The sequence below is a fragment of the Lycorma delicatula genome, chromosome 4 (assembly GCF_047948215.1).
Source record: "Lycorma delicatula isolate Av1 chromosome 4, ASM4794821v1, whole genome shotgun sequence".
In the NCBI taxonomy this organism is placed as follows: Eukaryota; Metazoa; Arthropoda; class Insecta; order Hemiptera; family Fulgoridae; genus Lycorma; species Lycorma delicatula.
The window spans coordinates 155,544,327-155,559,481 of record NC_134458.1 but is presented as its reverse complement, the minus strand read 5'-3'; the positions used below and the strand labels follow the sequence as shown (position 1 = coordinate 155,559,481).

Below are 15,155 nucleotides of genomic sequence, written 5' to 3'. Positions count from 1 at the left end.
GCCTCAGAGATTTTCATTGTAGCGGAAGACTGGTGGAAGTTTCGACTGACGCTTTGCAAAATCTCATTAATGATATTATTTCCTGAGGACAGACATTCTCGCCAAAGTAAAAATTTAGGAAATTGCTGAAATTTATAGTACGAGTATAAGGCATTGTCCGTTCTATTATTCATGATAGGCTGAATTACCGCAAAATGTGTTCTAGGTAGTTCCAAGAAAGTCGACCCAAATTCACATTTGTGTAGCTTAAATGGCTGTTTTTAGCGAAGGATAATACTGTTTTAGATCGCGTAATAACTTATGATGAAAATTGGATTCATCATTTTGAGCCGGAATCCAAAAGCCAGAGTATAGGATGGAAACATCCGGGTTCGCCTGCCTGGAAAAAATTCAACTCAATACAGAGGTTTTTTGATGAACAACAAACAATCAACAGCGAGTACTATTGTGACATGATAATAAATAAAGTGTACCCACGATAAAGGAGGAAACGTCCCCAGTTCTCAAAAGACGTTCTTCTGCATGATAACGCCCGCCTTCATACCGTTCAAAACACGCAGGAAGCTATACAAAAGTCGGATCGGGAGGTGTTAGTACATCCACTTCATAGAACCGATCTCGCAACAAAGTTTTTTTTTCTGTAAAAGATTTTTACGTGAAACCCGAGTTAGACAAAAATGAGCGAGTCAAAAAGTGGTACAAAAATGGCTCAGAAAAAGACATGAACAATTTTTTACTACTGGAATTAGAATTTTTGGTATATTTTCGGAATTTCACAGCCAAATTTGTTTATACAACTTTTATGCAACTTATATTGCAAACTAAGGCGAACGATTTTTCTGAAATATTCTGTAAACCACGTGAGATAACTTCAGCTTGAATACAACAGTTCTGTCAGCGTCACTATATTGTGTCGGGAAGAATAAGCGGCGAAGCCGCAACAGCTCCAACCGGTGTGTCAGAAAAATTGCTAGAAACCATCTGGATAAAATTTATTGCTTTATAAAAGAACCTTCAAAAACTGTATTACAACACGAAATCTTCGAAACAAAGAAAAATAACCGACTTTTTGGAGAAAGAGTAATTTTTACAATTTGTCTCTATCTTCTTTTATTCTATCGTATTTGTATTTATTATTGCATATTTTTGTTTTATTATATTATTTTATTACGGAAATAAATTATTATTTTACTGTATATTACAATACCCGTGTAAATGGCATATTAAAGTAGTACCACTAAGCTATCTAAACAGTGGTTACTGTGACTGACGGTTATAATGACCTAAAATCGTCGGTTCCTTGGAGGTCACTATAAACGATATTTACTGTAATTTGTATATTACAGTTTATTATACAATAGCGTTAATTATTGTTGTTTTATACTTATTAAAAATAAAATTTTTATTTTTTATTTTTGGCTACGAAATTCTGAAAAAGTACCATATATTTACAGAAAGATGGGAGAAGTACCTAAATGTAGCTAAGGAATGAAAAAAGTAGCGATAGTTTCATTGTCTTTGAATAAATACAATAATTTTTATTCAGTCTATTTAATTAATGAACGACCCACCTATATCAAAATATGAAATTTTAACAATCATCATTCTTTTTCCTTTAAATAATTCAACCTTTCGCTTTTTCAACCTTTATTCAACCTAATTCAACCTTAATTCAACCTATTATTATTATTATTATTATTATTTATTCGCTAATTCAACCTTAATTCAACCTTTCGCTATACTTAGTACAGCCATATATGTGAGTTTATGAAGAGAAAATCGGCATAATAAATTAATTTTTAATAATTTAATATTTTGATATAAAAATGCTTTAAAATAGTATCTAATAGTATAAAAGTGTTTGTTTTTATTGTTTATCAATTAGGTAAAAGTATCTGTATTAAAAAAGTTTGAAAGTATATCAGATATTTTAAGTACCTTAGAAGTAAATACAATCAAAAATTATTAATTTTTAAAATCCGTTTAATACTGACTTACATTTCATCTTAATTAATTACTGTTATTTAATTCTGTGAAAGGTAAAGTGTAATACAAAATTTAAAAAATAAACAACCACTTGGCAAGAATACCGTTTAAAATATTAGCTTAAAAACAACTCCGTAACAAAAACATACACAAAATCACAGTAGAATGAATCAGGCGAGCTGCATTTTTTCAGGTATAAAATAATACTTCATAATGTATTTTTTTTTTATACAGATCTTTTTTGATACAGTTTTAATCTCTTTGTAAAACTTCAGTTATATTGAACATTAATTAATAAATTTTTAAATTGAAGATATTTGAAAAATATTTGGCGATACGCAATTGGGTTTTTAAATAATTATGACTTTATTATTTAGAATATAATTACAAAAATAGATTAAAATTTTCAATAAAAAAAAAATTAATCTGTTTTGAGCCGCTTGATCAAATAACGTTTTTACCTTAAAAATTTGCAATATTAGAATTATAATTGAGAAAAAAATAAAAATTCTTAGTAAAAAATGTTGGATCCTGGTTTACCCTCTTCACCAAATGATGTTTTTATCATCAATATTATTTTTAATTTATAGTATAATTTGCTGAAATAAAATATAAAAAGTTTTTAGTAAAAAGATTAGTAAAAAAATAGGTCCCATTTTGCTTCTTCCTCGTCACTACCTCACATAAGAATTCTAATAACAGCCAAAGCTTAAAAAACAAATAAACATATCAGAAATTATAAATAAATTCAAAAAAATTAAAATTCTTAAGTAGAGTCCCAGTCATCTGTAATACTAGATGCAATTGAATATTCAAATTTAAAAAAGAATTTTTTTAATTATGGGTTCATTCAGCCTCTTTGTATTTTGGGGCTTAAAATTTTATTTAATGGAATAATTATTTACTTTAATCAGTTACATTCGGTGCAAATATAATTTAATATATTTTATCTGATTTAATTGGATTGATTTATAGAACAGTCCAATATTGTTGATAATATGATTAAGTAGGTTACGTTTTCCAGTTATTTTTTTTACCTCCGGGAACAATGTTAGGTATTGCTTTAGAGGACGAGGTGAATGACAATTTTTGTAGCGTGTGAAAATGCCATGCACCTGACCGGGATCGAACCCGCGACCTCCGGATGAAAGACCGAGACATGCTACCACTCGCACCACGGACGCCGGCATGTTTTCCAGTTACACTTGATAAAACTTCAAATTTGAAGCGAAACGTCGTATTTTTTTTTGGTGTTTATTTTTGTTTTAAATAATATTGTAAAATATTATTTATATCAAAGATATTGGAAAAAGGTTGTATTACCTGAAGATTTAAAATAGAATATTTGTTGTATAAATATACACACGCACACGAAGCAAAAATTGTTAATAAATAATATTCAATAATCTCTCAATCTTAAATCCAACTGACTTAAAATTCTTGAATTTTAAATAACTTAATAAGTAACTTATAAGTTTTTAATAACTTAATAAGTAACTTAATATAATATTTCTAAAGCTCTCTTTTACAACCACTAAACAATAAGTTAAAAATTCAAAATGGTGAAAATTATTTCTTCTCCATTCTTAGTTTTGTACAAAATTGAAATCCATATATAGAAATTATTTGAACCATTTTCCAACATAAATTTCTACTGGAAACTCCTTATTAGTAACCGATATTTCCCTTACGGAAATATTAATCAAAATTACAGGCGAACAGACGTATGTACGTAAACAATGTACGTGTATAATAGTATATTTTACAAAAATATCAATTTACTACTGTAGACTCAGTTTACTGATCACCATTCTTCTTAACAACAAAATTTCACGGAATCTACGTAATTGTAGGAACAATAGTCCTAGCATTATCAATAATTAGATGTATAAAATAACACTTATCCATACATCTTCATAGAAATCTTTATATCTTTTTGTGTTTTTGGACAACGAACCCTTGTCTTGAAAAATCGGTAAAAACAGTGACGCAAGTTTTTGGCTGATCTCTACACTTTCGCTTCATATCTATGCTGTAGCAGCAGGAAATACAGCTATAACCGGGATAGTAAAATGTTAACGATATTTTTCGAAAAATTTGGTAAACTTAATACAGTGAATTTGGTTTTCACACGAATATATTATACTACAACTTTAGTTAAAATTATAATTACAACTAAGTAACGTTTGATATATTAATTTCAGATTACACTTTACACTGATCTAATGCGTTAAAAAGATTATATCTTGGAAGTACTTCACGATGTTCTCCGGAAAATTTTATAACCTATTCTACTCATAAAAATAAAATAATGGAAAAAGTTCATATTCGAATTTTTTCTAAGTTTTCTTTGTTTTATTCAAATTTTCTTATACCATTTTGTTCCAGAATTAAATTAAGTTTTGTTTAAAGGTTTTATGTGTTTAAAAAATTTATTGTACGTCAAACATAAAAAAACAAAGATTTTTCCTCCAATTAATTGATTTTCACCCAGATTTCTCAAAAACTAGTGCAGATACGGTTATAAAACCTACTTTACTTGAGTTTTCAGGTCAAAAACCATATGAAATCATAAATTCTGCTCCTTAATTAAGATATTAAGCTATATAGATAATTAAGCTATTAAGATTTCAATACGACCTCATTTGACCGGGATAGCTGAAATCCGAGAGAAATCATTCATTCATTAGCCTTAACTCGCAAACGAAGTATTTTAGGACATATGTTTGTATGACCTTTTCCGTTATTTTCACGAGTAGAATAGATTATGAAAGTCCAGGAAGAACTTCGTGTTACACTCTGTATATATCTATATATATAATCAAGAACGGTAGTAACTAGGATTATATAAGACGAACAGACCAAACATTATTGGAATCCACATCTATTAATTATGTAGCATTCCAAACCGGGAGGAATCAACAACCATTATGATTGATTAAAATTACTAGAAACTCGCTGATAGATGAAATACTCTTGTTATACATGTTACGCTCCAATTATTATTATTATTAAAAGAAGTAATATATAATGTTAGGATTTTCAGAATAACGAAGTTATTAAAAATATACTAAAACACACGCGCGCGCTCCCACGCATATACACATTATTTTTTTATTTTTTTTGCCTGATGAATTCACCTCAGAAGCCTACAAAAAAGCTTGTACGTAGGAAATGTGGAAATTTTGTAGTGTGTGAAAAATTCCATGTCTGACCGATATTCGAACTCGGGACCTCCGAATCAAAGGTCGAGAAGCTTTTATTTTATTTTATTTTATTTTATTTACCCACAATAAATCCTCCCCGAAACGGAATCTGACAGGACCGAATAAAGTCAAACCTCAGTAATCCTCGTTAATTCAACATGAACTCTCACAGATTCTAAAATAAAATAATTTTCTATATTTTTTAAAATAAGCACAATAGCCGCCACGTAACGGCGAGCTTGGATGATCAGTCCGTACGTAACTGCTATACTATTGTATATCCGCTACTGGGAGCGGATTGGCGGGGAGGGAGCACAGCGTATATCGGTCAAAACTGGTGCTCTCGCTCATTACCATTCAGTGTAGCTCACGACTTATACGCGATAGCACGGTGATTCGTGTGTTTGTGTTCAGAGTTTGTCAAGATAGATCGATTTAAGTAATAATAAGTGTATTTTGCACAATATCTATGTGTAAAAAATTAATGTATGTAAAAATGTATAAAAATTCAATATGTCAGTCTCAGACTGCGCAAAAGCCAGCCGGAAATATAAATTAAGTATATTGTTGGAAAGGGGAGGTTATGGGCCACGCACAGGTACCTCAATGTCCGATGCCGAGCGAGCGAGACTGTTTCGGGAGCGTCGCAAAGCTGGCACGGCGTGCTTCAGTGAACGACGCCGACGGCGCGACCACATCTACCGTTGCTTATTATGCCTTATGTCTCATATCACAGACCGATGTTGAACAAAATTGTGGAAGAATATTAGTCTAAATAAATATCATGTACCATTTAGTGTCTGTTTTATGTTAAAATTAAATTTAGTACGCAGTCAATGTCTCGTTTCTATTTCAATCCAATGCACTAAAAGTGACTCGCAGACATACAGACCGACCAGTTTGTTTGTAGAGTTGACCAAATTAAAGAACTAAAATTTCCATCGGAAACTTTGTTTTGTTCAAAAAAAAATACTCTACAGATAAGTTAGTCGGTCTGTAGCTCGGAGGAACTTCATCCAAGGTCTGTAACGTTTCACATTAAACCAACGGCCGTGCGCCCGACAAAGCCCCCCACCCGACTTTTTTTTTGGTTTCTTTTTTAAATCATAAGTTTGGTATTACAGCATCTTTCTGTTGGGATGAAGCCCCATGCGCCAGTTCTGGGGTTAAATGTTACTTATCAGAAATTTCGGCTGTTTCTAAAGTACAATTTAAAACATTCTGTAAATTATTCAACAACGTTCAACGTCAGTACTTTTTATCTGTATGACGATATTTGTCAATGTTTTCGAAAAAATTATTGTTTATCAGGGGTTTTTTTGTGGTTTCACAAACACTTCTCATATTAAATGTTTTTTTTTTTTTTTTCTTTTTTTTTTTTTATTGGAGTTTAACAGGATATGATTTTATTCTTAGGATGATTTGTAACGTGTTTTGATATCTGCCTCGTGAGTCACAATGCTCACTTAAAATGAATATAGAAACAAATATTAAGAAATTTTTGTAAAACTATGTAACCAATGATCTTCATATATTTTACATACCATCGATATGAATGTACATTATTATTCGTGAATCACCTTGTGTATACATTGTTAGAAAAACAATGGAATCCTTCATAACTTTTCAATAGTCGTAAATAGAAAGATGAAATTTAGCTAAATATACTACCTCGAAACTACATATTTTCTGTATAAACCCCCCTCCCTACTATATGCGAACCCTCCAAGGAGAGAAACGAAAAAATAAAAATGGAAAAAGTAGGGTTGCTGACAAATAGTATTAAAGGGCACAAAAAAATAAAAAATTTAGGTTAAGAATTCTATAAAAAAAGACAACTTTTGTTTCACGGCTAGTTTTAAAAGTGACCTCTGCAGTACACCCGAAGTAGCGATATTAAACCGAAAGATAAATGTTTTGAAATAAGAATATTTTCTTGTTTAATTTATTTTTTCAGAGTTTTACTCTTAAGCAGTTACTGTAGACTACTTTTGAAATAAAAGTTTTAAAAGGTTTAAAAAAGATGATATAAAAGGTTTTATATCACTGCCATTTTGGTTAGGTTCGTCGTAGCCTAAACATTTTTACATCAAAATGTTTGTTTTTTAATACCTTTTATGGTTCATAATCAAAATCCTACCCTTTTCATCTAAAATCTTTGAGTTACCTTCCCATGAAGGCCCCCCCCTGGATGTTTGATATTTGGTGGTTTTATACCGAAAAATAGTTCCGAGGTAAAAGAGTTTATTTTTCAATGTTTAATTCTTTGAGAGGTATTTAACAATTATAAGTTTGTTAAAAATCTATAAAAATCAAATATTTAAAAAAAAAACACACACACACACACACAAGTTAATTAAAAATATTTATCATTTTAAATATAATATTTTTTGTTTATTTTATTCAATGATTCTAACTAAAGCGTGCTCGCATACCGTATTTCATTCGCGCAGGTGAGGCGGTACTAGCGGCCACTTTAAATACTTTTTTACACTTTATTTAACTATTATTTGTTTATTTAACGCTATCGCTCATTTATGTCGTCACAATATAGCAGACGACTACAGCAGCTGTACGTCAGTGCTACACTAGCGCTCCTTGGGGCGAGGGGGAGTGCCACTGATGCAGTATACCTACTTAGCCGCTAGTTTATATAGATCATTTTTTGGGGTGGGAGTGCGATTTTGTAAATATTATTTTTAATTAACAAATAAGCCTAAGAAAAATAAGACTTTATAGGCGAAATCTCGAGTTAATCAGGGCGACCTTGCTATACAACCTCACTCACTTGATCTTTTAAGTTTAAAATTTAATGGCATCAGTGCCCCAAATATAAAAATAATCTGACCCAGTTTGGTCAAAATCGGTCCAGTAGTTCTGGAGATAAAAGGTGATCTAGGGTGCGACACCTAAAACCGAACACACACATGTACATACGAACATCTGGAAAACTTTCATTCGGTTTTTTAATATTTTTGGGTTCCTTACGTGTGAAAACGTGAAGATCGGGTGAAAATCGCATATGCCCAAATTGGACCGATTACAATACTTTCCCTTCTAAAGGTATAATTCTGCTATTGCACTAGACGGGAAAGTAAAATGTTTATTTTTCTATTATGGAGACTTATGGGATATGGGACACTGTAGAAACGTCTTTATCTAGTTAAGGATGCTTAAAATGAAGATCGGGATATAGATTTTAATATATAAATTTATTGAATTTGTAATTTATATGAAAAATACAAGGGATTAAGTAAATACACCAATTTTAAGCTTTTATAGTACGTACAATTAAAAAATGAAACTTTTTTTTGTCATTGGTATTGATGTTATTATTCGATTTTTCTAGCTTTAATTATAACTGCATAAAAAAAATATACGAAAAACTATCTCAATTAAATCCTTCGTTGTCATAATCCGTTTATGAATTGAAGTTTTCTGTATTATACATATTATGATTGGATTGAAAAAATATAAAAACTATACATAAATTCCGCTGAATCTCTTAAGGAAACCCTAGTAAAGTTCGATATAAAAAATCCAATTAATATTTTTGTAGAATATTTTGTTAGATTATCTGACCGATTTTCCTATTTATCGGTTTAAAACCTACATGGAGGATAAAAAAATTTATCCATTTTATGAGAAATTACTAAAAACAATACGAAATTAGTATTCAGTTTTGTTGTTTGAATAAAATTTTCTGATTAATTTCGGTATTTTACATTGATTTTTTTTCTTAAATAGACACTTAGGAATAATTATATAAAATTTCAATTTCATAAATTTTCTATCAAGATTTTAGAATAATTTTAAAAAATGAAAATTTTTAGAGTAGCAGATTCAGGTTGTGCATGATATCAAAAAATTTAATTACGATTTCGATTAAAATGAGAAAAAAGAAATTTCTCAAGAAGAAATCAGATCACAATGAAAAATTATCTATCAGACAAAAAATTGACATAAATAAATGTCCATAATAAATGTATTCAAATCTCTTTTCTTATTAGAGGGATGCTAATCTTAAAGATAAATAAATAAAGTACTTCAAAAGTAGTTATATTGACATCACTTCCAGCTTTCTGCATCTCACGTAAATGAAAGACGGGTTATGTGAGATGCACGTAACTGGTACAATTAACTTTGTATCGGTATCAGTTAATATCCCAAATACATATTCGCTGTTAGCAAAAATTATCATTGTTGTGGGAGCGAGGTGGGAGCAATGGGAGAAAAATCAACGCACAACACTTACTGGAAATCCACCACGGTCTCTTATGCTAGTGCACAGATATAATGGTGGGATAGCCCTCGAATGTTTTCTTCCTATCATACAAGAGTTAATGGTTTTAACATGTAGGGTTTGGGAAATAGCATAAAACTTTAATTTTTAAAGATAACTTAAAAAACCGGTTCTAACCGGAATTAAATTAATTATACAAATTTTTATTGTGTGTATGTAGGAAAACGGGTTTCTTTTCTTTTAACTCTGATAATTGTAAGCAATTTCTACCATTCGATAGAAAAATGTAAAATATTTTGCGGGAATTATTTGAAATATGTAAGCTATGTTTTTAAATTCACTTCAGGTCGGGCGTTACAAGCAAACCGGTTAACACAGCAACGTAGTGCATGAACAGTAGACTGTAATAATGTAATGAGTGATGATTCTTAGAGAATGGTGCAGGAAATTCAGGAACGGGCGCTTTAATATTCGCGACGAGGAAGAAGAGGTCAATATTGCATTGCTACTAATGAAAACATGAGATTCGTGATACACTTGCAATATAAATCTCCACAAAACGAAATGAATGAAAGCGGCATTAACTTTTCTTCAGCGATACCAGAATTCTTGACAATATTGTTACGAGGGATGAGTCATGAATTCGGTCTATCAATACTGATACAAAAGTATAGTCCAATTAGTGGGTGGGTGCACACATTTGAAAAAATAAATAAATAAATAGATAGGAACAAACCAATGATGGCTTCAATGTTTTGTGACCGTAAAAGAAATTTATTTGCAGAATTTATGTAGCCAAGTAAGAAAAAATAATAACCACAAACGTTTATTGTGAAACGTTGCAAAGCTTAGAAGAGCGATTCAGAATAAATGATGAGGGATGCTAACGAAGTGGATCGTTTGTTTGCATGTCAACGCACACGGTCTCACACCATTGGTAGCATTAAGAGTGTACTTAGTACTTTTAAGTGGGAGATTTTTTACCGTTCCCCTTACAGACCTGATTTGGCAACCGTCTGATTTTCATCTGTTCACAAAATTGAAGAATTGGCTGCTACTCAACATTACAAAAGCAAATGATTAACTCACGGATGGAGTCAGCGAACGAATGGGTACTTTGGCGGTGTCATACTTTTAAGAGGGAATAGACAAGGCGGTGTCACTATAAAACAAGTGCTTGAATTTGGTCGGGGACTATGTCGAGAAGTAATATAAGGATGTATATATAACTATTTAAAAGCAAATTTAAAAAAAATTATTTTATTTATTTTTATTAGTCAACCAGAGATTAATTAATTCGTATAAACAATTATCGTAGTTAACAATGTTCTATCTCATCCTACTGCGGGGAGATTTGTTTTTTGAATTAAAATCATTCTATCTTATCATTACGTATATTAAATCATTTAATAAATTTCTCATAATTAAAAAAACTGTGATATGGACACAACATGACTTCCTTGTACGTCTATTAAATTATATATACACATTTTTTTTAAAACGAAAAGTATATAACATTTTATTTCATTAATAACTTCTGTTTTTTTTTTCATATTTTTTTTTTTAATTGTTATTATTGGATTATTATTTGTCGTTAATAATTATTAATAAATCAATATATTTAAGTTAAAAATAGGAGATGAAGTATGATTCGAACCGATGTGCCTTCCCCTTGTAAGATCCAAATATTTCATTAAATAAAATTTTATTTGGCTACAATTCTGGAACCAATGAAAATAAGTACAACTTAGATATATCGTTGAAAAGCTCTCAGCGAGTGCATATTACTGCAGTTAAGAAAAAGTCCAAAATCCATTTTTTTTTTTGGGATTTTGGGCTTTTTGGTCAAGTCGATTGCAATCAAAATGGGAGGTCCACAATTAGATGTTACAACAGTCCTAAATCCAAAATTTCAACATCCTACGGCTAATCGTTTTTGTGAGATACATACGTACGTACATATTACGTAGAGACGTCACGCCGAAACTAGTCAAAATAGATTCAGGAATGGTCAAATGGATATTTTCATTGAAATCTGAAAACCGAAATTTTTCGCGATCATAATACTTCCTTGTACGATGTAAAGGAAGTATACTTTCTTTACTTCGTACAAGGAAGTAATAATTTTAATCATTTATTTAATTTTTAACTCTCTAAAAAAATTGCGTCTTGTGTAATAGAGGTTATACAAGTGTCTACAAATCATACTTAAGTAAAATTTTTATTTTTATTATTTAGTCGTGAAAATCCCAATAAAGATTCACGAATTAACCGAAAACTTTTGTAATAAAATTTCATGATTACATTTATTTATATGCAATTAAATCATACAATATTTATTTCATATTACAGACGATAATTTTCATCAGAGTTTTAACAAGACTCGGATCTGAAATATCAGGCTACATAGATTATGCTCATCGTTTAAGATCTGGACAATGGACACCGATATTTCAAGGTAGAAAAATTCTTAAACCCAATATAACTGACCTCGGATATTACAACTGGAGAACCGGGTACAGTCAGTGTAATCATTCGGATAATTACAAGGTAAATTAAATTAACCAATAAATAATTCATTATAGAATATTTGTTGTAAATTTTTGTCATTTTTAAATGATAAAAATTCAAGTAGTTAAAATTTATTATTTTGAAAAACCGTATTATACGAGTGAAAAATCACTTGTATGGCTAAATAAATATCAGCTGGATTCGGTAAACTTGACATGTTGATACAAAAACTACGTACATGTTCAGCTCAATGAAAAAGAACAGTGGAACAAATTTTCTGTAGTAAGCTTTGCATCAGATGCTTCTAATTTTTGGGAACTGTGTGATGTTTTCAGAAGTTATGTGCTTATGTAACGTGGAAATAACTGTTATGGCATCTGAACTAAATATAGAATAAATGGTATTTTTTGTAGAATGAGCTTTTATTAATCTTTCTTAAATGATTTCCAATCAAAATTACGGGTTTTTTAATTAAAAATAAATTTCAATAAAATTTTTAAATATTGTCATTCATAATCCGAATAAATAAATTTATTTCCAACTATTCTTTTCTAATAGTATTTTTTAATGGAACCTTAATAATACACAATATCTCGCGAAGAAACGTAAAAAATTTCAGGAATTTATAAGTAGAATAAGGAAAAAATCATATAAACGTGTCCAGAAATACTTCGTTTTCGAGTTCTTGATTTCTGATCCAAGAAAAAATGAAGCCATAATGAAAATCTCAGAAGTTAAAAGGTAACCTTGATATGGTATCATATAGTTTTTACTGAAAAATTAAAGAAATATGCCCCCAGTACTATATAACTAGTTTCCTCAAAAATTCTTGTAAAACAAAAAACTTTGCTGTCGCAAAATATAATGTTTTAGATTGATGAACAATATTTTCGTTAAATTGCTATTGAACAAATAAATTTTGCAAAAAAAGTCGTACAGAACTAAATTCTGAGAATTATAAACAACTTTTAATGAAAAAAAAAAACAGACCGAAAAGTGGCAGAAAAATATTACGTTATAATTCTAAACCGAAACATGAATCATTTTAATATTGGGAAATATCTTGAAACAAAATCAATTACTAAAAATAAATTTAAAAAATTTAGTAAATAGGGTTGAAGTGAATCAAAATTAAGTTATATAACTAACCTTTTAGGCCACCTATCTTAACGTTAGTGGTTTAATATGTGTGATATCTCATGAAATCGTTTGTAACGAACAAAAAAACCCGAAAAAAAAGGATCCATGACAAGAATTTTCAACGCAGTTGAATTTTTTTAAATTTATTTATCAGGCGCATGCCTGTAACTAGCTATTTTTATTGTAAGATTAGTTATACAGAAGGTATTATTTACCTGTGCGCAAACCTGATTACATACTAATTGAAATTACAAACTTAAACTTAATTTATTTAAATTGAAGCAAAATATTCCCAATAATCTCTGTTAATAATCGTTTGTTTATATTATTTACAATTTTTCTAGGTATCTTAAATTTACATGTAATATGTAAATTCACATGATAAAATTTATGCACTTTTTTAATTTTCTCTTAACAGTTTTAATTTTTTACTTTCAAATTCTTAAGGGTTACTACTGATATTGTTCGTTATAAAATATTATAGCGCTGAATAGATGCTCTTTTGCTTATATTTAAGTCTTCTTTTGGTAATAGCAGTGATTTTTGTCTTGATTTAATATTTGATATTAATATTTATTTTTTAGTTATGGGCGTAAGATAAAATATAAGTTTGTTGTAGACTGAATAGTTTTATCAATGTTTACTTTTTTATCTTTACATATTATCTTAGCAAGTCTATTTTGTAAATTTAATAAAGGCATAAATGTGGTTTTTATACCCTGGTCCTCATGCTACGATTCGCATAGTTTGTAATACGTTTTTATTTTTAAAAACTGATTTCTAGGTTAGAAGATAAATATTTTTAAACAATTATTGAAAATTATAAAGAATTATTATAATTTTTTCATAGTTTTTATTTATTTTTAATAATTGATTTTGTTTCCAGATATTTTCCAATAATTGAATAATTAATTCTGTTTTAGTTTAAAATTAAAATATTTTTTCCCATTTTTCAGTGTGTTTCGTTTTAACGAAAGTCAAATTTTTAAACTCTCTTTGATGTTCAGTCAAATACATAGATTTTCTTTAGAATTATTTCTTTACTAGCAATCCAACAAAGTTATTTATGTCAAACCTAAAAAAAATATGTTTCTGACACAAGTTTTCTGTGTTTTACAATAATTTTCTTAAAAATTATTAACGATACAGCTCTGGGACCTGTTTTATTTCATTTTTCTAGATCAAAAATTTTTCTTGATCAAAAACTAAACCATCAATTTGTTCCTTAATTTTTTTAAGTTAAGTTTTAACTTAAAAAAGAACTGTCTGGATCCATGTTTATATATTTTTTTGTTTTTACTAGAAATACGAGTCCTAAAATTACTTATGTTCTTTCCTAGGAAAAGGTACAACATATATGTTATGTTTGTCAAATATATTATAATGTTTGATAATTAATACAATTTTAAAATTGAATTAATGCATTTCAATTTATCTGTGTTTGAATAAATAGAAATTTAGTTGATTTAACCATATTTTTAATTAATACACACAAATAATTTTTTTTTTTTTTAATTATTGATTATATAGCGACTACACATTTATTGGTAAATAAATCCTAAGGTAAAAAAAAGTGACGTATTACAGAAATTTTTATAACAGTTTTGAATTCAGCACCCAGAAAATTAGTTAAAGTACGATATACGATTAAAATTAGGAACATATACGATTCCAGATACACGAAAAAACGTTTTTTTTTTTTTTGTTGACTAGTGTTATTTTCCCACTATATAAGAATAAATAGTCAATGCCAGGAAAGTATTGCAACTTTATTGTCAAACATTTTTTTCAGCTTTAAGTATAAAAAATAAACACAAAAAAGATACACTTACTAACCGATCAGGGTGAACGGTTACTGATGTAAATCCTAACGAATATCTAATGGCTTAATGTAAGAATGAATGTATGTTCAATTATACGTCAATCAATCTACCTCTCTCTCCCTCCTTGGATTAATGATATATAAATAAATATGTACATATATATATATATATATATATATATATATATATATATATATATATATATATATATATATATATATATATGAATGACACATCCGATCTTTA

General features: G+C 29.1%; 2 protein-coding genes across 3 annotated transcripts in view; one reads left to right on the top strand and one right to left on the bottom strand.

Moving 5' to 3' along the window:
- Nos (Nitric oxide synthase) overlaps nucleotides 1–15,155 on the bottom strand; it is a 752,676-nt gene that overhangs the window by 275,186 nt on the left and 462,335 nt on the right. The gene's annotated exons all lie outside the window — the stretch shown is intronic.
- LOC142323217 (cilia- and flagella-associated protein 299-like) overlaps nucleotides 1–15,155 on the top strand; it is a 63,427-nt gene that overhangs the window by 20,595 nt on the left and 27,677 nt on the right. Inside the window, exon 3 of the mRNA XM_075362570.1 lies at nucleotides 11,788–11,987. Within this exon, the coding sequence (XP_075218685.1) occupies nucleotides 11,788–11,987 (200 nt within the window). The remainder of the gene's footprint in view (nucleotides 1–11,787; nucleotides 11,988–15,155) is intronic.